We start from the raw sequence: 26,026 nt of genomic DNA, 5'->3' as shown, positions 1-26,026 counted from the left end.
TTGTATTATTATTTTTAAATGAGAGCTGAGCTGCTCAGGTAATAACACGATTCCAGTATTCGGGGACTTTAAGAAAACCTGCAAAATCACAAGATTTGCACTAAAAAATCACAGGGGTTGGCCACACCGATTTCCATTATATCCTTCAGCTCCATGATCCCTACATGTCCTCCGCCTCTGCAGTCCCCACAGGTGTTGCAAATCCTGCCGGGGTAATATTGTACCTAACACCGAGTGTGTGTGTGTGTTTGTTCTTCTCTCCCGCTAGTGGCTGGTCTCAACAATCATAACTGCCTGCTGCTCGAGGAGGATGCCCCAAGCCAGCAAGGATCCTGCATTTCAGATGCACACTTACACCTCACAGCTGCTGGCTGGCTGCATGGTTGCAGGGATGCTGTTCAGCAGCGGTGCACTGGACTGACGGGAAGCAGGTGAACTGCTGGGTAAGGAACAGGGAAAAGGCAGGAATTTCCACCTGCTGCCCTCTCTGTACCTATATTCCTGAGCAATGAGTAAAGGCAGAAATGGGGCAAAGAGCCTTTTTATTCTGGTCTCTTTTCAGCCGTTTCGTTCTCCCCTTATTTGGGCTCGCGCAAGAGGAAAGGCTGGCTAGCACAGGGAATCCTGAGTAACGCCCCAGCGGGCAGCTGGAATTGACAGAGAGACACTACAGAACACAGACGGTTACAATTGCCTCTTTAACAGCCCTCTTCTTTCCAGGGAGCTCAGCCCACCAGAGCAACCGGGGTCACAATTACACATATACAGGGGCAGGAAGATGGTTGAGAGACGTGGAGCATATTCAGCTGCGCAAAGTACCAGGTGTGCCTGACGAAGAGTATAGACTCCATGGGGCAGGGACATTATGTGACACCCCCCTTCCCCTGGGTTGTGGAGCTCCTCTCCTCCCCACACCCCTGGGGCACGTGGGGAATTGACACACAGAGACAAGCAGTGATTTGTCTACAGAACAACGAACTGAACAATAAAAGCCATGCAGGAGGCCTCTCATCTTAAGCATTCTTCTAGCCTCAGAGATTGCTCTAGCCAAGGGGTTCTCAACGTTTGTCTTTCTGAGCCCCCTCAACATGCTATTAAAACTCCATGGCCCCTCTGTGCCACAGCAACTGGGTTTCTGCCTACAAAAGCCAGGACTGGTGTTAGGGGGTAGCAAGCAGGGCAATCGCTCGGTGCCCCACACCACAGTTACTCAGGCTTCAGCTTCAGCCCTAGGTGACAGGACTCAGGGCCCCGGGCTTCAGACCCAGGTGGTGGGGCTTCAGCTTTCTCCTCTGGGCCTCAGCGAGTCTAACTCCAGCCCTGCCTGGCAACCCCTCTGAAACCTGCATGCGGCCCCCCAGGGGATCCCAGCCCCCTGCTTGAGAACCACTGCTCTAGCAGCTGCCCTCTTGGACTGAGGGCGATGTGCATCATAGTTACTGGGCCACCTCAGTTACTCTGTTCAGCTCAGCTTCTCTTCGCACGCCCATCCCCGCCACGTCTGGCCCCCTGCAAGCAAGTTTTGCCCATCCCTTGAGCCAGGTTTCAGTGCATCAATAATCTGGAAGGGGGAGGCCCCAATGGGTGCCAGAGGAGCCAGCCTCTCCCAGAGTTATTTCTTAGTTGAAGGGTAAGTGGCTGCTGCTTGGCCAGTCCTGGCAGCTGCAGAATTTGCCCTCCTGGCCCCAGCACGATAAAATCTCGAAAGGAAGCAGCCAACCTGTCCTAGGATCTGCAGTATTAGCTCAGAGCTAGTCCCCTTTCTGAGTCGGATTCATTAGGACAGAGTCTTGCTAAGATTCCTGCCTGTCCCAATTCCTACCCAGCCGCCTGGCTCTTTCCACCACCCTAACATTAAGTGGGTTAATGAACCAGCTGCTCAGCAAACCAGCACCCTTTTAACCCTTGTTTTGCCAGCTCACTGCCTGCTAACGAGGTCGGGGGGTTAGTCAGAGACCCGCGGTGCCCGCTGGCAAACACCAACAGCTTTGTGGGTTCCCTGGCACCATGGATGTGCAGAACCCTTTGCCAATGCGTCATGGGGAGAGGTCCCTGCCCCGTGGGGCTAACAATCTCCTGGCCCAATTCTGCTTTCAGTGACTTCATTGTAACCCAGGGCAGAATTGGGCCACAGGCCCTGCCAGTCATGATGTTACACAGGTTTGAATCCAGCTCCTGTGCCTCGTGCCTGGGCTAGTTTTCCGAGAAGTGGCTGGACTCCGAGAGGACCTTCCCTTCCTTGGTCTCGACGGTCTTGATCAGGATCGGCCTCTTGGGCGAGGAGGCTGGCTCGGGCCCGGGCGGTGTGGCAGTCCTGCCCAGGGAGGGGAGAGCCGCTCGGGAAGGCAGGAGTCCAGCTGCGTAAGCAAGTCAGGAAGGGTTGGGGGTGGATTTAGAAATCTAACCGAGAAATCAGAGAGGGTTCGGTTTTACGAAGAGGCTCTTGATTGGTTCCCAAAGTGATTAAGCAAATGAGAGGTGGGCAAGCTGGGATTGGCGGCCAATTGAGGCAAGGAGATACGAATGCAAATCAACAGGCAGAGCACATTGCTGCCCTTGCTCAAACTGACAGAGGCTAATTTGCATTAGGTCTGATTTATATATATTTACATACAGCCATACCCCAGTGCGCTTGACGGGCTTGGAACAGCAGCTCAGGGGCAGACCCAGAGCCCGGGCAATGGAAGGAGGCTCACTGGATCGGGCTGTTTGTGTGTCATCACCTCTGCTGAGTGGTTGGTCTCGGGGCCAGCCCTCTCCTGAGGCTCAGCTAAGGAGATCGGGCACCTCGGCACCTACGACAAACTTCCTCCACCTGCCCACCAGCTCCTAACTCAGCTGGTGCTTTCCAGCCCTATTCTCAGCTGGGGGGCACTTGGGCGCTGGCCTGTTCAAAGCCATCAGGCCCTGCCCACATGGATCTAACCTGCAGTGACCCGAGGGCCCCACTCGTCACTTTTTGGAGATGCCCACCCTTCAGCCGAGCTGGGACCCCTGCGATCCCACCGGGGCTCACAGCCACATCCCCCCCGATTGCACAAGACACTGGGCCCAGTTCACCCCAGTTCACCCGCGGTCCCTGGAGCTCCATCACTGGCTCCCCCAGTTCTGAGACGGTGCCAGTACAGATGCTCCTGATTGCTGAGCCCGGGCCCTGGGGCACCATTCCATCGCCCGGGGAACCCACTGCCCTGTGGGTAGGGCACAGGTGGGCAGCTGGGAGGCGGAGAGCCCCGACCCATGCACCAGAAGTGGGGCTGACTGCTCCGGCCCGTGGGGAAGCCCCAGCACGCTGCCTCGGGCTGCTGAGGCAGCGTGGCACCCGCAGGACTGGGCTGCCCTCACCCCCTAGGCACCGAGGCCAGATGCACCGAGTGCCGGGGGAAGAGACTCACCCCATTTGTCCATGGTGCTGCTATGCAGGTTTGGGCCTTGGCCGATCATCCTGGGAGAGAGAAATAAGACCCAGGAGTGCCGTCAAGAGGAGCATGTTACAGGGGCGGCAGGAGGGACGGGGCAGGTTCTTGCCTATTGGAGACCTGGCAGAGACATGCCCCTGCCTTTGCTGGCTCCGTGGGCCCTTGCCGCACAGAGGGGCAAGAAGCGCCCGTAGGCACCTGGGTGGCTTGCTCGTGGGACTAGTGATGGGGGCAGGGAGGCCAGTGACTTTCCCAGGGTCCCACTCAGTGGGGAGCTCATCCCATTAGGTCATGCTGCCTCTAGCTTAGTAAGCCAAGACCTAAGGAGGAACACGCCCTCCCGACCCCGGCACAGAGCCCCCCCGCTTGCTGCAGCCTGTCCAGGCAGCCTCCCACTGGCCTCTTCCAGCAGAGGAGTTTGCCAGCGTCCCAGGTGGCTTCTACCAACGCACCCCGTGATTCCAGTCCTGGGTCTGCCCCCCCCATACCTGTGAGGGTGCCCCTCAATCCCAACCCACAGCCTCCCTTGCTATACTAGCCGTGGGCCAGCCATGCCCGGGTGTGGGCAAACAGGGGTTTGCCAAGCTCCCCGGGTAACTCAAGTCGGGTCCCCCTGCCCCGCCCCTGGGGAGCGCTCACCGGTTCTCTTCACCCTCCAGCAGCTTGCGGTAGGTGGCGATCTCCATGTCCAGGGCCAGCTTGATGTTCATCAGCTCCTGGTACTCGCGCACCTTCCGCGCCATGTCCTGCTTGGCCCCCTTCAGCGCCTCATCCAGCTCCTGCACAGTGTCCTTGGCGCGGCGCACGGCCTGCTCACCCTGCTCCTCCGCCAGCGCGATGGCGCTCTCCAGGTTGGCTCGCTAGCGCCGGGGCAGAAACAAGGTCACCGGGAGGGGGCGGGGGTGTTCTGGGCTGCCCGTTGAAGGGAAGGGGTGATTGCACTGGCCACTGCTCCCCCAGAATCCTTTGCACCTGGCCCCATAGCCCTTCCCAGAAGCAGCCTTGGGAACCAAGACAGGGGGTTACCGGGACTTTCCTCCAGTGATGCTGGGGCGGGGAAGAGAACCTGGCTCCCCCCCCAGCAGTCTCTGGCCTCGGCAGAGAATCCGGCTGGCCCGGGCCGAGTTGCAGGAGGGTGTCCCTGGGAAGGAAGCATGTCCCTGCCCCACACCGAGCCCCCCTGTCCGGGAGATAGGCTGCACAAGGTGGGGCTCACCTGGTTCTTCAGGGCCTCGATGTCAGCATTGATCCTCTGGGCGTAGCGGTTCAGCTCCGCGATCTCGCTCTTGATGCTTTTCATCTCGTCGTTGTGCTTCCGGGCCTGGGTCACCATGTCATCGAACTGGGGGGCGAGGGGAGAGAGGGGCTTGCCAAGGCCTCGCCTTAGTCATCTCAGTCCCAGAGCCCCTCGCCTGCCCTAGAGAGGTGCCAGCAGGGAGCCCGAGGGCACAGCTGGGACAGACCCATTCAATCCCATCCACCAGGCCCAGCACAGGGCTGTTCCCTATCAGCTGTTCTCCAGGGCTCCCGCCCCTTCCCCTGGGAGCTCATCCATCCCATGGGGCTGGGATGTTTATCCCCAGCTCTTTGTGACCAGATCCCAGCCAGGGTCCTGCTCCACCAGGGAGATGATGGGAGTAGCCCAACCCCTGGTTGGGGGACGTGAACCCACAACCTGCAGCTCCTGCTGGAAGCTCTTGCTGCCTGAAGGACACACGAGCCTTCAGCAACTCGTTGGGGGCTTGCTGGGGGCCACTGGCTGGACCAGTCCTGGCTGATGAGTCATCACTTGGGTCCCATCTCTCTCCATGTGGCTGATGCTTCCCACACCCAGCTGGGCTTGCACACCCAGGGCAGCAACGGATTAGTCACTGAGCCAACAGGGCCCCTGCCCAGGGGCCCCAGCCTACTGGGGGGGCCCTGAAAAAATGGGCACCCCCACACCCCAACCCACCTCTACCTACCCGCCCAGTGCTCCTGTGGAGGAACCCTCATGCCCTAACCCCACTCCCCAGCAGGAGCACAGGAGGGGAGGGCCCCTCCAATTTCTCTGGCCCAGGGCCCCATAAAACTGTAATCTGTCTCTGACCTGGGGAATAGGGGGGTTCACTGATCCCTGGGGGGGAGGGGTGTCTCAGTGCTCGTTCGTCCATGTACACTTTGGAATACCACGGACCTGTCTGCAAGCCCAGAGGAGTGTGCACACAGTTTGCTTGTGCACTCACGAGGTCCATGTTCACTATTGCCATCAGCAAGCTCACCTTGCATGTGAACTTGTGCAAGTCTCACTGGGGCGGGAGGAGGTGGGGAGGGACTGGCTGGATCAGCTGGGGGGAGGCAAGCTCTGGGACATGCAGGCAAGCCTCCTAATGCGCAGGGAACAGGCAGGTGCCGGCTGGTACGGGGATGCGCCTATGAGCGCACGGGTGTGCAAGCAGCGTGCGAGAACGAGGAAGCGTGATCAGGCCTGGGGCATGCACGGCGGGAGAGGAATGCCACTCACCTTGTGCTTGTACCACTGTTCGGCCTCCTCCCGGCTCTTGGCTGCCATGGCCTGGTACTGAGCCTTCACCTTGTCTATGATCTGCTTCATCTCCAGCTCCCGGCTGTTATCCATCTCCACCGTCACCTGCGTGTTCTGGATCTGGGACTGCAGCTCCCGTATCTCCTGGGGGGGTGGAAGAAATCCGGGGGAGGGGGCATTGAGACAGAGCAGAATCCAGATTCCTCTTTCGCTGCATTTTGCATGGACTCCCCCAGCCAGCAGCACCCCAACACGGACCACCTGCAAACAGAGCCTCTGGAGCCCTCCCATCCTTCTCTGCTACAGACTCAGCAGAGGCCCATGTGCTGGCACCCACCTCGTCATACAGCTGCTTGAGGTAGTTGATTTCGTCCGTGATACTCTCCAGCTTCGATTCGATATCCACCTTCTGCAGATACAGGTCGTCGAGATCCTTCAGGCACAAAGGAGACACAGTCAGGGCAACTCCGTGTGGGGCAGAGAGCTCCTGTCGGGCCTCAGTGCACCCTGGGGTCAGATCCCAGCAGTGTGGGGCTTGGGCAGCCAGCCACTGCAGCCATTCTGCTTTGTGGAGCAAGGAGGTGAGGAGGATGTTGGCCAGGACACCTGGGTTCTCCCGATTTCCCCTCCCAAATGCCCTGTGGGTCTTCAGCCCAAATGCCTTCCATCCATTGCTGGTGCCTCTTCCCAGTGGAAGATGAAGGTCTCCAACCACACAGCACCCTCACATCTGACCCTGCTTTGGCGTGTGCCCATGTCCGGGGAGGGAGCTGGACCCCAGGGGGCAGGGCTTGACCTGCTGGGCTCTACGGGTAAAGCAGGGACTAGCCAGGCAGAGATGTCCCCAGGTGGAGGGGTGGAGGTTTCTCACCTTCTTCGTCAGGACAAATTCGTTCTCCAGCTGGTTCCGCCGGTTGATCTCATCCTCGTACCTGGGGAAAGAGGGGACGTGCAGAGAGCCTGGCAGTGCAGCAGCGTCCATGGGGCCTTAACTTAATGAGCCGGGACCCCGTCCCACAGGCGTACGGGGACCGATGCTCGGACTCCAAGCCAGAGAACAGCAAGGCTAAGGAACGGGCTCTGGGTTTGAATCCTTGGCATGTCTCATGTCTCCTGGCTGTGGGGCTCAGAAACCAGGGGGGCAGGGGGCAGGTGAGGCACTGAGAGAGGAGCCCTGAGTCGTCTCCCTACCGCCCCCTACTGGAGATGGCTCAGCAGCCACGCTGGCCAGCATGGAGAGCCCCAGCCAGTCTGCACAGCAGCCTCGGGGAGATGATGTGGGATGTCTCAAGCACAGGGACCTAGGAGGAGAAATTGCTGGGATCCTCCACAATTTATCTGGGGCTGTAGGGGGAAGGTGTCTTTGCCCTGCAGCAGGGAGGCTGTTTCCTGACCAGCACCAGTGTCCTGGGTGATGGGTCCAATGGATCTCACTGACGGGGCCTTTCGTTGCCTTGGTTCCCACTCCACCTTTCATGGTTTCCTCCCTCCTGGATTTCACTCCGCTTCGCTGACGTATGGAGATACCTGCCCCGGACCTGTGTACCTGCCCTTCAGCTCCTCCAGCAACGTCTGCATGTGCTTCAGCTCCGCCCCCAGCTTCCCTTTGTCCTGGCTCAGTGTCTCGATCTGCTGCTTCAGGTTCTGGCTGGAGCGCGCCATGATCTGCCCCAGATTGGACTTGTACTGGTCCTTGTCCTTCAGCAGCTTCAGCTGCATCTCCAGCACTTTGTTCTGCTGCTCGAGGTGACGCACCTGGAGGTGAGAACAAGCGGTGTTGGGCACTGCACTTCGCTCCGCCTGTCAGGGTCGCCCAGGCAGGCAGCTGTGGATTGAGACCATCCTGCTAGCGGCAGGTCCCTCAGAAATGTCTAGCGAGGATCAGTGCACCCAGGGGGATGCACAGGAGGGGACGGCTGCAGAGGGCGAAGCAGCAGGTGTAAAATCCCCATGTCTCTGGAACCCAAGAGGTGGGAATCCTGGCCCAGGTTAGTTCTGCCCTCCCCGCCCAGGTAGATCCACAAACGCCATTGCTTCCCCTTGGCCCATGTTTCTCCTCCCCCTCCTAGATTCCAAGGCCAGCAAGACCTTCAAAAATTCAAAACTTTTGGACAGCTCTATTGAGTAGCCAGCCACCTTTGGCTACTCAGGGATCGGACCCCCAGAGATCCCAGCTCCACCATAAGGGGGCGGTGCAGGGTCTCCTTTTCTGAGAGAGCACGTGGAAGGCTTGCAAGCCGGTGCACACATCCTACCAGCGGGCGAGAGGGGTGAATGCCAGGGACGTCATTATTTGGATTGCTGCCCAGTCGTGGGGCATCGTGCTGTACCAGTACCGAACAAACCTGTGATCCGTCTGTGAATAAGAAGGCAACTCTCTCCAGCAACCAGGTGCCTGGCTGTTAATGACAGGCAGTGCCAAGGAAGGGAGGGATACAGGAGTCCACAGGAAATCTCCACCTTGCAGCCCAAAGGTTTATCCATCTTACAGGCAAGAATGAACCTAATCAGCATTTGGGTCCCTCCCGGGCACAGCGCAGCTGGGAGGGCATTTGGCCTGTGAGCCAGTTAGTAGGTTCCAGGAAATCCGTGCCTCACCACAGACACCCCCAGCTCCTCACAGCTGAATGATGGAGTGTGAAATCCAGAAGCCTTCAGGTGTCCAGAAAAGGAATGGCCGCTGGGAAGTCATTGCCAGTCCAGCAGACAGAGGCCAGGGTAGGAGCAACAGACAAGCACAAGTGTTGGCCAGAACAGGCCAACCACAGAACCAGAGGGTCAGAAAGGACTGTAAGCATCGTCTAGTCTAACCCCCTGCCAAGATGCAGGATTTGGAGAGGGGAACCATAAAGCCACTGGCAAAAACAAGTGTGTGGACGTGGATGGGGCTCCTTCTACCTTCCCTGCGCTCTGGTAGGAATCAGTTTTGGAGGGTTCCCAGCTCCTGCAGGGATTTGCAGATCTATTTATTCTATGGATGGGAGCTGCCACATTGCTCTGTTACTACAGCGTCTGGGATGTGGATATTTGTCTGATGAGACCCAGACTGAGCCCCACCAATGGATTTCATATGGGCCACCACACAGCTACCAGATGGGAATGACCTGCAGGTGTGGGCTGGATTTGAGGGGTGATTTAAACTCTGAACCCCATTATCAGAGCCCTCTCATCCCCAGCAGGGTGTGTTTCAGGTGATCAGGGCTTCCTCACAGCGAAGCAGCCGTGTTGCTCCTTGCTGAAATTCTTATTTGCATTTAACTTGCGGAATAAGAGAGGAATTAAGACTCTTTTTTTCTCTGCCACCCGAAGGGATCAAGCAGCTGCATTAGCTTCTGCTCCACAGAACTTCTGTGTGGCTTTGTCACAGCCAGCCAGCTGGAAGTTTGTATCGTGGGGGAGCCGAGAGCTATTGAACCAAACTGTAAACCCTGCATATGATGGAAACCACTTCAAGCCAGGGGGTGCAGCAGCACCCTAGTTCCAGCACCTATGGGCTCACCCCTTTCATGCCCTGCTCAGGCCAGGTGCCCTGCCAGCTTGGTCATTGTTAGCAAGCCCTTTGGAGTGGCTGACATGAACCAGAGTCAGCGGGTGTTTTATTATCGATGCTGTGTGGGAACAGGAGTTGCAGAGACTCAAGGCTGAGAATGTCTCAAAACCACCTATTTTGCATTCAGTGGCAACTTCCTTTTTATTTCTGAAGCTATGCTAAGGCATGTGGTAGCTCACAGGTGGTCTTAAAAACCAGGCTTGGTGCCTCTTTCATTTCTTTATGCTGGATTAAGAAAGCCTGACCAAACAATTTTTTTATTTGGAGAAGATTTTCCCTCTCCCCCTGCTTGTTTGTGATCTTTGGAAGATCGGGAAGGTCAAATCTGTTCTCCCCTGGTTTTGCTGGAGGATCTGTGGGATGGCATCACTCTTTAACTACAACTTTCTCTCTCTAACATGTTTGCCAGCCACTGGAGTGAAATAAGCATCAAACAGAAAAGCCCCAGAGTTTTCAAATGGTCTGATGGTCAGACTAAAAAAAAGCCCCTCCCAGTGGCTCGGCTTTCACGCGCTGCTTGTGTCGCTATTTCACGAGCTGCTGCAGCATGTGGTACCTTAGACAGGAGCTTAATTGCTCAGGTGAAAAACCAGAACAGATTCTTTTAAAAACCTTTCCATGCGCTTCATCCACCAGGAAGCAGCAATTAAAAAAAGAAGCGTCAGAGCAGCAGAGACACCAGGTGGCCAGACAAAGTTCATGCTATTATTAAGAAACACAAACTTCCCCCTGGGTGGATTATCTTGGATCAGCTTCATTTCATGAATCTTTAGGAAAACAAAGGTGTCACCTCAGTAACTCGCAATCTGCCCATTCATGTTTCATTTTGCTGGCTGAAGTCGGTTACGTCCCCAGTTAACACAGCCCTGAATACAGAGCCCCAGGACAGCGAGTGGAATTCTAGATTGGATTCTAGTTCGGCATCACATTTGCTGATTTGCACATACAACAGCAGTGGCCGCAATCCTGCAGATGGCCCCATGTGGGGGACAGCTGTGCCCCCGCAGAATCCCATAGGCCCATGCACAGGTACAGACGTCCGTCTGTGTGGTTCCAACTACAGGATGGGCTGCCATTTGCACCTCTCTAGCTTCATCCGCCTGAGAGTCGCTGGGTGTTGTTGCGAGCTCTGCATCACCCCACTCCCCCGCCCGCCAAGCAGCAGGTAAATCACCTTGACAGCATTCTGCAGAGAGGTGGAGCCGATCGCCCAAGGTCACACAGGGCGTCTGGCAAAGGCAGGTGCTCAAATGAAGGAATTTATCTGTGGGCACTCGGCTGAACGGGCAGTTTCCAGTTGTGCTTTGAGCCTAATCACAGCCTCAAACCACATGTGGAAAGCCAAGGAGAAGACTCGGGCTGTGCCTACCTGGGAAGGTGTTTTCATTTTTAGGTGCAACTCAGATAAGGAATTCTGCCGTTAGAAATATTAGGGAGACCAGACGGGGGAGGCGAGATCTTTCCTTGGACCAACCTCTGCTAGTGAAACCAGCTTTCACGCTACAAGGACAAGGATCTCTTCTTCTGGCCTGAGTAAGCTCTAAAGCTTATCTCTCACCAACAGACATTGGTCCAATAAAACATATGACCTCCCCCACCTCGTCGCTCTAATATCCAGGGACTGGCACGGCTACACCACCACAGGCAACATCAGAAATGTTTCCCACCAGGGACACCAGAGCTCCCTTCCCTGCTGTTTTGCTGGGAGCTTTGAGGTGTGGCAGGCAGCTGGCAAACAATGCAGCCAGCTCCTAATTTGCTGTTCATTTTTCAAAGATATTTTTCTAGGACCTGACCCAGAGCCCCCTGGAGTTAACGGGAGCTGTCGGATGGTGGCCATCATGCTTAGAACGACATCGGAACAAGCTCACATCCAGTAAATGCAGACAGGTTTAAATGACAGCAATCAGCTCCAGCTAGGGGACGAAGGAGAAGGATTTATGAGGAGTCCAATTACCCCAGAATCTCTTCCCCCTCCTGATTTCGCCTCCACCAGGTGCTTTGTGTTGAACAATAACTTTTGTCCTTCATAAAACTTCAGCAAATCAGCAGGGAAGCAACAGATGAAAAATTGGACACTTGGCTGGAGACTGGAATTCAGAAGTTAACACTCCATCTACACGGCATTGCTAGAAGGGATCTATGAGACCTGGGCTCAGTGTTCCCAAGTCTGTGCTTTAGAATCCACACTGGATTTACAATTGCTGGCTCCGGGTCTCACAGCTCCTGTGCTAACTGTTCAAACTGCAGACCAGAGCTGGGCCCCACCCCAGCTCGGTCCTAGGACCCAGGTCCTGAGTCCTTGCTGAAAGCTGTGTGTGTGGACAGGGCTCAAACCTGAGTTTACAATGCAGTGGAGACATGACATATCCTAAAAGACCCGCTGGGCCCCACCGTTTTTTCAGGTTATGGTTGCTTCACTGGCAATCAGCCAGGAAAGCTCAACTTCTTTGCAGGATGCTGCCACAAAAGGTACCAGGGAGGGAGGCAGCACATACCAGGGTGTGCCCGAGGGGCACCAGGTTACATGTACAGGGCAGTGAGGAGGATACACTTCCACTAGGATTTTTTTAAAATCCGCCCCAACAGAGCAGATCCTCTGGCAGCAGTGGAGCCTTTGGGGGCACGGGGGAGCGATGCACGAACCACCCCGTCCCTCACCCCTGCTCACCTTGTCGATGAAGGAGACGAACTGGTCGTTGAGCCCCTTGATCTGCTCCTTCTCAGCGCTGCGGAGCTGATGCAGCGCGGGGTCGATCTCCAGGCTGGGCAGCGAGGAGAGCAGGAAGGAGCCGGACAGGCCGCTGGGGTAGGCGGTGGGGCCGAGGCGGCCCAGGCTGGGGCTGCTGCGGAGCCCCGGCTGGAAGCCCGAGCCGGCCCGGTACAGGGAGCCCCAGCTGGGCTGCGAGCCCTGGGAGCGGCTGCTGAAGCTCAGCGGCCTGGAGCGCGGGTAACTGCTCATCGTCCCGGGAGCCGAGCGCGCGCGCGCGGAGCAAGGCACGAACCGCGTTCGAGCCCCGCCGCCGCCAGCACCTAAAAATAGGGGCATATTAGCCTAGCCCCGCCTCCCACCGATTAGCCTAGCCCCGCCCAGCTAGACTCACCTGCGGCTCTCCATGAGGCGGCACCAGCCCCACCCTTATTAGCATAGCTCCACCCCCTTGCCGGGGGCTCCTGAATATTTACTCCCCCCTCCCGTGTGGGGGCGGAGTCTGCAGCGGCGCCTTCCATTGGCCGGCCTCTACCTGCGCATGCAAATAAGGCTCCTGAATAATGCAGCGACCCCGTTAGAAATAGCGGCGGGGCGGCCGGCGCAGCAGCGCGCAGCATGTCCCGCTCCCGCAGCGGCTCCCTGGCCGGCAGCATGTACGGGGGGTCCGAGCCGCGGGTCTCGGCGTCCCGCCTGCGCGCCAACCTGGACGCGCTGTGGGCCGGCAGCCAGCAGGAGGCGCTGCAGGGGCTGAACGAGCGCCTGGCCGGCTACCTGCGGAGGGTGCGGGGGCTGGAGGCGGCCAACCGGGCGCTGGAGGAGGAGATCGCCCAGGTGCGGGCCCGCCGGGGGGACGCCGGCCAGCGGGACTGGGAGGCCTGCGAGCGGCCCCTGGTGGAGCTGCGCAAACAGGTAGGGCCGAGCCGAGGGGCACCCGGGGGGTCCCTGAACTGCCAGACCCCTGGGGCTGCTGCTCCCCCATCCCCGTACAGGGTGGGGGTCCTGCTGCTGTCAGTCCCCAGTGAAATGGGCAGGGCAGAGGGAATCAGGCTTCTTGTCCCCCATCAGGTCTGCGCTGGCTGCCTCACCCCCTCCCTGGGGTGCTGGAGCTGGGGGTAGAAGCTCTGGGCTGCCCTTGGCGAGGCAGGAGCTGGGGAAGAGGGATCTGAGGGTGCAAGGGGACAGACAGACACACCCACTTCGTGCAGGAAGCTTATCCGACCGGGATGTCAATTTCTAGAGAAGTGTCATGCCCTGTAGTCCCACCTTGCTGGTGCCACGTCCATTGCCCTAATCCACGAGAAACACCAGGGAGGCTGCTGGAACCTGCCCTTTAGGTCTCATGTAATGGGGGGCAGGAACCCCAATTCCAAAAGCTTCTTATTCCCCACTACCAAGTTCTGTGGAAACACACACAGAACCAAGAGGGTTCCTGGCCCCGCGAGCTCTGTTAGTAAGACGGCTGCAGGCCTGGCCTATCCTTTCCTTTCTCTGCTCTAACCCGACAGCCAGTGGGGGACAGTGCTGTGAAAGGTCAGGGGGTTATTTAGGCTTAAATTTTCAGTGGTGACGTTAGAGTCCTTCGTTTTTGGATGCCTTGAAGAGGCCTGATGCTTTCAGACTGTGCGGAACACCCACCTTCTGAAAACCAGGCCTCTTCTGGGGTCTCATGTGATGGCCCCAAACCAGCCTGTTTTGAAAACGGGGAGCTCGGAGGCTGATCTGTCAGGAGCCCCTTGCGCCGGTGAACTGCCGCCACTGCTTTGTCTGTCGCTCAGTGAATCTCTTCAGGTTGAAAGTCGTCAGCGGATCCCCTGGTGGCTAATCCCGCCTGTTTCCAACCCAACCAGCCAGGCAGGGGAGAGGAGAATGAAGTGCCTACAGAGGGTAGCTGGGCTTCTGGAGTTGCTGAAACGAAATCCCTTCTCCTCTAGAGTCTGAACATACCTGTTCAGTGTCCCTACAGTGCTGCCGAGCTGGCCTGGAGACGTATCCCTTCCCCCTCCCCCTGCTTTTGGCAATCTCCTGGGGCTGCGGGTTAAACAGTTGCTTCTGCTGAAGCTGCCAAACATACCTGTGTTTTTCTCTCTCTCCATTATTAGCCCTCTGAGAGTAAACAAAGGCGCCTAGATCCGGATTCTCTGTCGCTGTACAGATCTCGTCATCTGCCCAAACAGTGAGAACAAGGATCTGGACACGCCCTGGGGGTTTCAGCAGAGCTGGGATCAAGCTGAATTTTGGGTCACTGTGACTCTTGCTTCCCTGAACATAGACACAAATTCAAAGGCCAGAAGGACCAATATGGTCCTGCTGCACAGCCCAGGCCAGAGAACTGCCCCCTGGTCATTCCTAGAACTGATCTTCTGGAAGAGCAGCCAGTCTAGAATCCCATCATGATCTTGGGCAAGGCAAGTTGTTCCATTTGTTAATTACCCTCATGGTTACAAGTTTACACCTGTCTAGCTTCGGCTTTGAGCCGTTGGATCGTCTTCTTTCTCTGCTAGCTCCAAGAGCCCATTATTAAATACTGGTTCTCCATATAGGGGTTTATCGACCGTAACCAAATCATCCCTTAACCTTCTCTTTGTTAAGGTAAATAGGTGGAGCTCTCTGGGTCTGTCGCTATAAGGCGTGTTGTCCCATCCTTTAATCCTTCTCGGGGCTCAGCCCTGAGCCCTCTCCAGTTTATCAACATCCTTCCTGAGAGCAGAAGCCTTCCCCCAAGGGTGGGCTGGTCTAGGCATCCAGCGATGGTGGGGACTCCAGAGGATTCCCTGTTCCCAGCGTGGCTCTAGGGGGTGTGCTGCTTGCGTGAGCTATAAATCTGGAGTCCTCACCACTTCTGGTCATTAAAGATCTAAGAAAACAAGAATAGCTACTGTGTCGGACCAATGGTCCATCTATGACAGGATCCTCTCTCTGAGAGGGCCTGGGGCCAGATGCTTCAAAAGGAATGCACAGAACAGGGTAATTTTTCAGTGATCCATCCCCTATCTTCCAGGCCCGGGTTCTGGCAGTCAGAGGCTTAGGGACACCCAGAGCATGGGGTTGTGTCCCTGCCCATCCTGGCTAATAGGCATTGATGGACCTGTCCTCCAGGAACTTCACTAGTTCTATTTTGAACCCAGTTATACTGTTGGTCTTCATGCCATTCCCTGGTAACAAGTTCTACAGATTGACTGTGCATTTAGCCTTGTTTGTTTTAAACTTGCTGCCTATTAATTTCATTGGGTGACCCCGATCTGTGTGTTAAGCGAAGGAGTGAATAACACTTCTTGATTCACTTTCTCCACATCATGGTTTTGTAGACCTCTATCAGCTCCCTCGTGTCGTCTCTTTCCTAAACTGAACAGTCCCATGTCTTTTTAATCTCAGATCACACAGAAGCTGTTCCACCCCCCTTGTCATTTCTGTTGCCCTTTTCTGTACTCTGCCCAATTCTAATTTTTTTTTGAGGTGGGGCAACTCGAACTGCATGTGGTATGACAGGGGTGGGCATACCATGGATTTATACAGGGGCACTATGATACTTTCCTAACGACATTGAATTCTCTTGATTGCTGCTGCACACTGAACAGATGTTTTCAGAGAACTATTCACAATGGCACCAAGATCTTTCTTGAGTGGGAACTAATTTAGACCCCATCATTTTGTACGTGTAGTTGGGATTGTTTTCCAAAGTGCGTTACTTTGCATTTATCAACCTTGAATTACATCTGCCATTTTCCTGCCCAGTTTTGTGAGAGCTCTTTGTAACTCTGCAGTGGTCACCTTCATCTGGATTAATTTTGTATCATCTGTGAACTTTGCCACCTCACCATTTTACCCTGTTTCTAGATCATTTATGAATATGTTGAACAGCTCTGGTCCTAGTACAGACCCTTGCGGAGCACCACTATTTACCTCTCTCCATGGTGAAAACCGACAATTTATTCCTGCACTTGGTTTCCTATCTTGTAACCAGTTACTGATCCATAAGAGCACCTTCCCTCTTATCCACGTCTGCATACATTGCCTAAGAGCCTTTGAGGGACCTTGTCAAAGTCCAAATACACTAGATGCACTGGATCACCCTTATCTACATGTTTGTTGACTCTCTCAAAGAATTCCAACAGCTTGATGAAGCGTGATTTCCCTCTACAAAAGCTGTGCTGACTCTCCCGCCCCATGCCGCGTTCATCTCTGTGTCTGATCATTTGGTTCCTTACTACAGTTTCAACCAATTTGTCTGGTACAGAAGTTAGACTAACCAGCCTGGAATTGCCACAATTGCCTCTGGAGGCTTTTTAAAAAATTGGTGTTACGTTTGCTATCTGCCTGTCATCTGGTCCGTAGGCTGACTGAAGTGAGAGGTTACACACCGCCGTTAGTAATTCTGCAATTTCACAGGAGTTCCTTCAGGAGTCTTGGCACTCAGCATCTCATGGCGCTTCTTACAAGGCTAAGGTTGTTAACCTGGCTGTCCGGCACCAGTTGCAATACTGACCATTACACTCAGCTTCTCCAGATTTCCGCCCCTTCCTCCCCTCAGTTTCCATTGCACACAACGTTCTCCTCCTTTTCCTGTCCCAAACTGTGCCACCCTAGAAGTGGCTGCATTTTGGTGATGGGTGAAGGATCCCTGTATATTGCGATCTGTAAAGTCCACCCCTCACTGAGACTTCTAGCTGGAAAACAGGAGCATCCAATTTGGGCTGGATGAGTTTAAATATTTGCATCTCGATCCAGTAGAGAAGGGACCTTTGCCTCGTCTCAGCCCCTTTCCTGCAGTATCTTTCTGACGGGAATATTAGAGGGAATGCACTGGGGCCATCTGAAATGTCTTTAAAAAACCAAACTCAGTGAACTATTAGCAAAAGACAAATCATTTCCACCTGCAGGGGGCAGGGCTGACTCGCTTTAACTGTCTCACGACTGGTCCAGAAAGGCCACAACGTTCACGCTTGTGTTAAAAGTGAAGCGCCCAGGGAGGATTTTCAGCAGCACCGGAGAGACTTAAGCACATGGCTCCCACTGGCTTGCGTGGCAAAGTCCCTTGGGGGAGATTTTCAGACACACCCTGGAACAGACATGGCCCTGAGCCTCGTTCCTGGGGACCTGAGCACCTGCTGCCTTCAGCGAGAGATGGGTGCTCAGCACCCCCGAAAGTCAGTCCCCTCCTATAGCTGTTGAGTTTGAGGCCCTCCGAGTCTGTCTGTCTCTGCTTGGAAGGGAGGGGCCTCTGTTACCGTCTCCCATCAGACTCCTCAATCATTGCTGTACGGAAGCTGGGGGTACCTCTGACAGACCTAATCTTGCAAGGACTGCGCTGTCTTCTACCTCAGTGGGGCTCTGATCCTGCCTTGGAGACTGACATCCCCTCCCGCGCAGTGGGGCTCCCTGGGGCGTAAACAAGACATGGGGATCTCTTCCCCCCCCCCACTCCTGAAATGCAGCTGCTTCTGGGTGAAATGCTGCAGCTGCCTCTCACTGATTATGAAGACTCAAGAGCCAGGAACCTGGCCAGGTGTCTGAATGGGGGTGGCTAGAAAGGGGGAGCTGAAACGCAGCGGCTTGCTCGGGAAGTTGAGAACTCTTCTTGGCTCAATGGCCTCCATAAATTCTAACGAGCTCCGGATCCAGCCCAGACAGCAGAAAGCAGCTTGTTTTCAGGCGCTTCCATGGAATTGCCACTGCTAGCAGCTGGATCTTCCGTCCCAATTAAAATTCTCCTCTCTGGAACGTGCCTTGGTGATCTGACTAAATGCTACTGGGCTCCCGGGAAGAGATACCCTCTGCCCTGCTTCCCCACGGGCTGCAAGGTTCAGCTTCTCCCCCGGGGACAGTGCAGCCACCTGCCCTTGGCTTGACTTTGCTGTAACCCAGTCTGGTGGCTCAAAGAGCCCCGTGGGGCAAACAAATGCCTTGTTTTGCTTGGCAAATCTGAAACGTGAAACCCACTGGCAGGTCCCTTCTGCGCTTGAGCTGCGGGGTCTGAACTTGTTTCAGGAGGAGCTAAGCTGCAGTGGGGATTAAGGCTGAGATAAGGGCACTGCAGGGGTGCAGGCCCTCTCAGAGGTCCAGAGAAGCCCAGGCCGGTCCAGCTTTTGAGGCTCCCCAGCCATAATAAAAATGACGACATTCTCTAATCTTGTGTCATCAGAACTGATATTTTTATTAATATTTATGAACGTTTTTAACTCTTTAATATGACAATCTACATAAGTTAAAAAAAATTACATCTTTACCAAATCACCTCTCTTATTGGCTTAAATTTGCGGTGCTAAGTTGAGTGTGTGTGTCACATTTTGGTCTGATAGGGATGTGCATAAAAACAAGTTGTGAAACTTTTCAAATGCCAAAAAGTTAACAAGTGTCTAAATTTGAGGCCAAGGCCAAGTGGCCCTGCTGCCCCCTTCCCCCACCGGCCCTGCAGGGGTGTGCGTGTATCATGTAATATAGGGGTCGGCAACCTTTCAGAAGTGCTGTGCCAAGTCTTCATTTATTCACTCTGATTTAAGGTTTCGCGTGCCAGTCATACATTTTAACGTTTTTAGAAGCTCTCTTTCTATAAGTCTATGATATATAACTAAACTATGGTTGTATGTAAAGTAAATAAGGTTTTTAAAATGTTTAAGAAGCTTTATTTAAAATTAAATTAAAATGCAGAACCCCCCAGACTGGTGGCCAGGACCCGGGCAGTGTGAGTGCCACTGACAATCAGCTTACATGCCGCCTTCGGCACTCAGGCCATAGGTTACCTACCCCTGATCTAATATCATTTCACTTAGAGACCACAATGGCAGGAGTTGGAAGGACGGCCTAGTGGGTCAGGCCTGGGGGTTTGGGCTCATTTCCCTGCTCCACCACAGACTCCCTGGGACTTGGGATCTCTGTACCCTCATTCTCCCTCTTTGAAAGGGGGACACTGGCCCTGCCCTGCCTTTGAGGGGTGGTGAAAGTCAAGGCCTGGGAGGTGCTTAGCAGACAGTGACAAGGGATTATGCAAGCACCAGGTGACTGTACCTGAGGAATGACCAGGTGGCTCAGACTTGGGGGGAGGGGAGAAGAACCGGAAGAGGACCAGGGCAGGGGATGGGACTGTGGGGGATGGACGGGGTGACTGGGAGTGGGACCGGGGTTTGCCAGGCAGGGGGGCAGGGGCAGCCTAAAGGGAAAAAGGGAGGCCAAGGTTTCAAATGGATATTCTCAACGAGCACCAGTGCACACTGCAGCTGTGGGCGGCGCCTGTAGGAATCTGGATCAGTGTGCGCATGGGAATGTAGCATTGATCAGACTGGATCTAATCATCTCTTCTGGCCTTAACCTATGGTAGGGGCCTGTTCCCCTTCAAAGAGCTTCATGTTCTATTGATCGCTGCATACGTTGGTGAGCAGAAAGCCAGGCCCAGAGATCGGAGCTTGACTTGAGAGATACAGAGCCCCTACAGCTCTCGCTGATATCAGCAGGGTGCTCAGCACCGCAGTAAAACTGGCCTTAAGTGACACAAGCCCCAGAGGGAATCTGCAGAGCTGAGGCTAGGACAGCAGGTTGAGTCCCAGGATCCTACCTTTGGCCTGTCCCTCTAAGGGACAGACAGGTGGTGATGGACTTTAACTTCTCTGCAGCTGGGTTCCTCAGCTGTAAGCCCTCTCTGCGGAGAGGTGGGGGGAAGTGTACGTGTCGCTTTAGCATCCCCACCTGAAGGCCCTCGCCTCTCTTGCAGGTGGAGGATCTCAACATGGACAATGCCAAGCTGCTGCTGCAGATCGATAATGCCAGGCTGGCGGCCGACGACTTCAAGGTCAAGTAGGTTGCCTCCCTCCATCCCGCTACTGGTGTTGCAGCCAGCCTGTCCGTAGAGCAGAGGATGCTTCCCCCGGCTGGGGGGACAGAGCCGCTCAACGGCTGCGAACCTGTAGCAATCCACTACTGCAGCCAAACTAATGGAGCCCTGAGCTCTGGGGTTTTGTAACAAGTGAATGGCCCTGGCCCAAGCATTCAAACTCATGCACAGGACAACTTCCCATGTTACTGGGTGAAATTCTCTGCCCTGTGCGGTGTGGGAGGTCTGACTAGATAGTCAACGATCCCGTCTGGTCTTGAAATCTGACCCTTAAATCTAATCTCCACATTTCTTCCCAGAGCAGCTCCGTGTGGTTGAATGCTAAGGACACATCCTCCCTCTTTCTTCCAGTCGCCTCTCCTAGGGTCAAGCTGGAATCCAGGGCACTTTGCTCCACTTGGCAGGTGCACAGTGTCTAGGGTGACCAGATGTCCCGTTTTATAGGGACAGACGCGATTTTTTGGGTCTTTTTCTTATATAGGCTCCTATTACCCCCCACCCCTTGTCCTGATTTTTCATCCTTGCTGTCTGGTCACCCTAACAGTGTCAGTCTAGAAAGGTGGGAGTGGGTTCCTGCTACAATGCAGGGCTGAGAGAACCTGGTTTCCCTTGCTGGTCTCCCAAACACATAGCAATGGCCGTACTGGGTCAGACAAAAGGTCGATCTAGCCCAGTGTCCTGTCCTCTGATAGTGCCCAGTGCCAGGTGCCCCAGAGGGAGTGAACAGAACAGGGAATCATCAATGATCCATCTGCTGTCACCCATTCCCAGCTTCTGGCAAACAGAGGCTAGAGACACTTCGGGGCATGGTTTCCCTTGACCAGCAGCTCAACGGAGGGAGGAAACAGAAGCAAGCCCCTGAATTAGCATTGCCCTCTGAAATTAGAGGGCATTTCCAAAGGGCCAGTGCTCCAGAGAGGAGCTACTTCTCCTGTTACACAGAGGACAGGTGCTCAGTGTCTGCCCTGGATGCTGATTCTGGGAGAAGTTGCTCATGCCGACCTCCACTAGCTTCAGTCTCTCTCGGTGCCAGCCCCCCCTCCCTCTGCTACACTCCTCACTGCTTTCCCCACACACGACTGAACATGGTTAATGCTGAAGCCTTTCTCTGTAAGCTCTGCTAGTCCTGGGGCTGGCTTCCCTCGCCATCCCTCTTGGAGTGCGGGACAAATCCACTTCCTGCTGCCTTTAACCATTGGGGCCAGAACTCTCACAAAGCAACTTGCTGTGCCGAGTTTGAAGGTTCCTGCCCTGGGGGCAGCTCCCTCCCCTACGTGTCACTAAGAGGTCTGGTGTTTCCAGACTACTGGTCACATCAGTGCTTTGAAAGTGTCCGTCCACATTTCTATTGTGCCCCTCGCCCTGGAATTGGGACATGACTGAATCTGCAGGCTCCAGCGTTACTCGCACCTAGCTGGGTTAACTCATCCTTGTCTTGATCCAAGAAAACTTCCTGCAGTAAGAAAAGCCAGTGCTTGCAATGCAATGTGCCTGAAACCCGCCCCTCCACCCTCTGGCAGGGTCTGATCTCTCCCCTTTCTCTTCCCAGGCTGGAGGCAGAGCAGGTCACGTGTGACAGCGTGCAGAAGGACACCCAGGGGCTGCGCAAGATCATGGAGGACACGAACTTCCTGCGCACGAAGCAGGAGGCGGAGCTGGAGGGGCTCAAGGAGGAGCTCGCCCATCTACGCAAGAGCCACAAGGAGGTAACGGCTGGGCAGGGGCAGCTCGGGCTGCCAGAGGTGGGAGCGTGACTTGGCCATGCTTTGACTGGGGTGACGGTGCTTGGGGGTGACCAGCGCAGGACTGCGAGTGGCTAACACCCCGTTGCCCTCTCCGCAGGAAGCGGAGGCCCTCAGGGCACTGATTGCTAACTCTGACGTGACTGTGGAGGTGGATAATCCAAAGAAGCAGGAGCTAAGTGAAGCCATCGCCCAGATTCGGAAGCAGTACGAGAAAGTGGCCGAGCAGAACCGGGAAGATGCCGAGAGCTGGTACAAGGACAAGGTGAGGGGAGAACCGAGGAGAGCGGCTGCGGCCCCGCGTCATGACAGTCCCTGGCATAACCATGGTGTGTCTCTCCTTTCCCATAGTTCAACACGCTGTCCCAGGAAGCAAACGTGAACACCCAAGCACTGGAGGAAGCCAAGAGCGAGCTGAGTGAGCTGCGCCGGCAGCTTCAGGGCCTGGAGATCGAACGCCAGACCCTCCAGAAAATGGTGACGAGACCCTGCTTTCCCCCAGCTCTGTTCCTGGCAGGGCAACGTTCTCCTCCTGCAGACTGATGAAGCAGGGGTTTGAGATGAGGGAAAAAAACATCTAAGATCCACTCCTGGGTGGGGCTGGGTTCTTCCCTCTCTGTGAGCCTCTTTCCTTAGGAAGGACGTGAGGTTTTCATTCTTATTGCCCATTTCCTAAACCTGTGCCATGAGCCAGGTAGAGGAGGGATTAAGTTACATGGCAGGAGGAAGCATCTGCCATGTCTTCTCCCCTGAGTCCTTGCAGGCCCGACCTGAAACCGATCGCTGCGTCCGTCTCTCTGGTTACAGGCCCACTAAACCTTAGTGAGAGCCGTGCCCGAGGCTGGAAAGGAGACCCTGCTGTAACCCGTTGGCACCAACTGAGCCAGTCCTAATGCCAGCTACGCCGTCACAGGGCGAGCAGCCCACCACATACCAGCTCCAGTGGGGATGGAGGCTTTTTTTAAAAAGCTGCTTCTAATTCTCAGTCTCTGCTGGCCAGACTTCCCCTTAACTGCCATGATCCTGGTCTCATCCCTTGCTCAGATGCAACAGTCCGGAGAGCACTGACTACACACGTGCGTGTAGAGAAACCAGTAAACTAAGTGCCCAAATGATGGGGTGATCCTAGGTCTGATCTGAGAATTCATGGCAAGGGAAGGAAAAGGCACCTTCTGAAGGACACTGGGCACCTGCACAGACTGGTGGGAGTTGCACGTCAGGCCACCCAAGTCCTGGGACGTGTTGGGTGCATTGGTCCCTCCCCATATTGCCCTGTGATAGTCCCACACCCATGGGCTGGTGCAGGCCCCCATGGCCTAGCAGTTGCATTGAGAGCCGTGAGTAAGTTGCACACAGGCTGCCAGGTAATTGCTTTGGGCCCTGCTCCTATCCAGGTGGATACCCTGGAGAACACTTTGGAGAACACCGAAGCCCGCTACAACGACCAGCTGGCAAACCTCAGCCATGTCATCGCCAAGCTGCAGGAGGAGCTGGCGGCCTGCCGGGTGGACCTGGAGCGGCAGGCCCGAGACTACGAAGCCCTGCTGGATGTGAAGGTCAAGCTGGAGAATGAGATCAGTCAGTACAGCCAGCTGATTGAGGGAGTGATTGACAGGTAACCGCCCAGGGCCAGGAACACTCCAGCCATTGCTCTCCCTCTATCCAGCTGGCTCTGGGGCCCCGAGTGCTACTGACCCTTGGAAGACACTCTAGTTTCTCTGCTCCTGTTCTGTCACCAGGTGTGGGGTCTTCCTCCTCCTATTCAGGGCTGATTGACTGAATCCCAGGCCGCTTTGTCCTGCCAGCTCCCGCACTGTGCTTTATCTGTCTCTTGCCGGATGCGGGATGAAATCAGCACTGGTTGGGGTGTGGTCTCTGATTGGCCAGCATTGCACTGATGGGGTTTCTGTACCTGCGCTTTTGGATAGGAAAAAGCCCAGGGCCCTTGACTGGGCTTTTTCCGTCAGCAGACCAGGATTCTAACCTCATGCACCTGGTGGAAAGGCATTGACCAGAGCAGGAGGGAGTGGAACATGGTTTTTTAGCCCATGTAATGGATCCGTGTTGTTTCTTTGCAAGTCTTAGTTACCAGGCAGAGACTGTATTCATAGCAGCTGCTATGAAGAGAGGAAGCAACAAAAGACATGCAAATCCCATGGTCACTACAGCTACCATTCCCCAGGGCTGTTCAGGGAAAGTTGCCTCCTGTAAGCAAATCACACATACACACACACACGCACATCCCGGAGGGACAGGGATCACACAAACGCTGCCATGTTATGTGTTTGCAGAGAGGAGCTGCTGAATCCAGCCAGCGTGGGTAAGTGACCCCGGGTGGTGCCCTTAGCTTAGGGGCGCTAGCTAGCTGGAGAGCAACCTGCTTCGCTGTACGGGTCTGCCCTGGCACCAATCTGCTTGCCAGCTTCCTGTGTGATCACACTCAGTGTGCTAGAACCATGTCTGTCTTATCTTACTACTGGTCCTTTTCTACCAATGCGGCCGGGTCCTTCAGCCTTGGCCTTCTGTCCTGTTTGAAAGCAGAGTTCCAGGCCTGACATGTTGGGAGTAAAACCACTGCACATCCACTCCAGAAAACCTGGTAGGGGAAAGGGCACCCAAAGGAGGCACTCTGCAGTGGGAGCTGGAGCAGAGGCTGGCTCAGTTCTGCCATCCGAGAAGCAGCACATTGATGCATTGGCCCATTGGGCTAGCAGCTAATGCTTCTACAAGGGCCTCCAGTAGTAGCACCCTTCACCCAGAGCACTGAGCTAATCCCCTTGTCTTGGCTCCAAGACTTGTGCTCACTGCAGCCTCTGAAGCGCCTTGCTTCCAGGTTGCAGTTGTTGGGTGACTTCAGCTGTCCCTACATCACCCTCTGGCCACTTCCTCTTCAACCCTTCCCTGGCACGAGTCCCTGCCTCTGCAGCACAGAGCTGAGCAGAGAGGAGCTGCACGAGCCTAGGACCAGTCTAAGAACCCCTTTTCCCTTCTCCCTCAGGCCCCCGAAGGCAGACCATTAAGAAGGTGGTGGTCACCATGCAGGAGACTGTGGATGGGAAAGTGATTGCGCAGCAATCGGAAGATGTAATTCAGTAAAGAGGCAAATCTCGATCTACCATTGCTGCCTTTGGAGCTCCTTTTCGGCTGCTCTAACAAGCCAGGGGCGTGGGTTGCACTGTCTTCTGCAGAGGTCTGTGCTCTGCGGTGATTGGAATCCTGCTGAATAAAGATCTTCCAAGCCCTTTGAAATGACTCCTAGCACCTCCAGTTTGTCTGGACACCGGTGTGGGATGCGTCGTTTAGCTCCCACACGGAAAAGGCACAAAGGAAGCCAGCAGCTGAAGCCACTAGAGAGGCAGCTCACAGATGGTACCTGCCGGTAGTTAAGTGAAATAGAGAAGATCTGGCTGGGCATTAGGCTCTGCCACTATCAGGGGTAAGAGGGGCTACCTGTGTGCAGGACGTGCTCTTTGGGGAAGGAGGTATCGGCTCCTTGTCAGACCTGAACATCTAAGTATCTCCTCCTCAAGAGATGCTGGAGCACTATGGGCAACAGAGGCTGTGCAGATGGGAACTGAGGTGCTGCTCGGTTCCTTGCAGTTGGGGGTTAGCAAGGAAGAGAGGCACAACCATTAGCTGTGAAGGGATCCCACTCCCCACGGTCTCAGGTCATGAAGGGGTTTCTTACCATACACCAAGTCACCCTCTGGGTCTTCAGTGGCTCCCACAGTGTAATCCCAGGTGCATTATCCTACTCCTGGGCTGGACCCCAACCCTTCCCCTGCCCAGGGAGTCTTCAATTACTCACCTTGTATTTGTCCAGTGACAGGAAAAGGCCCCCAGAGGACTGAGAAGTGAAGGCATCCCTCGAGGCACGGAGCTGCTGGCTTTCCCTGGCCTGCCCAGTACAAGCAGCGGCATGACTGCTCAGGAACAGCAGTATGAGAAAACAGGCCCAGAACGTTTCAGGCTCTGCCCTTCCACGTAGCTGACGCATGCACCCAGCTTTGATGCCCTGTTCCCACAGGCTGCTCCCACGGTCCCCCATGCATGGCCTGCTGTTCCTTCCTTTGCAATGCTGCTTTCCTCTTCTGTTAGCCCAGCGCCCCGGAGCTCCAGCCATGAACCAAAAGCCACACGGGGCTGCGGGCTCTAACACACCAGTGAGCCAGTGATGCTCGCAGGGAGCTTACAATGACAACCTGTAATGGGAGAGGCCCGTACTCCCAGGAGCTGTTAAAATGAGAACAAACAGT

The 26,026-nt window shown here is 55.2% G+C and overlaps 2 protein-coding genes across 3 annotated transcripts; one reads left to right on the top strand and one right to left on the bottom strand.

The window, feature by feature from the left end:
• Window positions 1-449: 449 nt before the first annotated feature.
• LOC116815795 (keratin, type II cytoskeletal 8-like) lies at window positions 450-12,484 on the bottom strand. Of its 2 annotated transcripts, none has more exons than XM_032764445.2 (9): window positions 12,165-12,484; window positions 7,490-7,698; window positions 6,815-6,875; window positions 6,281-6,376; window positions 5,923-6,087; window positions 4,636-4,761; window positions 4,059-4,279; window positions 3,396-3,445; window positions 450-2,357 (listed from the first exon to the last, which is right to left on the bottom strand). In XM_032764445.2, exons 1-9 carry the CDS (start codon window positions 12,453-12,455, stop codon window positions 2,194-2,196), a joined length of 1,383 nt encoding a protein of 460 aa, XP_032620336.1. In that variant the 5' UTR covers window positions 12,456-12,484; the 3' UTR covers window positions 450-2,193. The 2 variants fall into 2 exon arrangements, with proteins under 2 accessions (XP_032620336.1, XP_032620337.1); XM_032764446.2 differs by having other exon boundaries at window positions 2,265-2,400.
• Window positions 12,485-12,821: 337 nt separating this feature from the next.
• On the top strand, window positions 12,822-25,022 carry LOC116815806 (keratin, type I cytoskeletal 18-like). The gene is made up of 7 exons (XM_032764459.1): window positions 12,822-13,115; window positions 19,909-19,991; window positions 21,578-21,734; window positions 21,871-22,035; window positions 22,122-22,247; window positions 23,165-23,385; window positions 24,769-25,022. The coding sequence occupies exons 1-7, from the start codon at window positions 12,822-12,824 to the stop codon at window positions 24,788-24,790; spliced, it is 1,068 nt and encodes a 355-aa protein (XP_032620350.1). The 3' UTR covers window positions 24,791-25,022.
• Window positions 25,023-26,026: the final 1,004 nt, after the last annotated feature.

The sequence above is a fragment of the Chelonoidis abingdonii genome, chromosome 10 (assembly GCF_003597395.2).
Source record: "Chelonoidis abingdonii isolate Lonesome George chromosome 10, CheloAbing_2.0, whole genome shotgun sequence".
In the NCBI taxonomy this organism is placed as follows: Eukaryota; Metazoa; Chordata; order Testudines; family Testudinidae; genus Chelonoidis; species Chelonoidis abingdonii.
The sequence above is the reverse complement of the archived record's forward strand: the minus strand, read 5'-3'. Positions and strand labels throughout refer to the sequence as shown.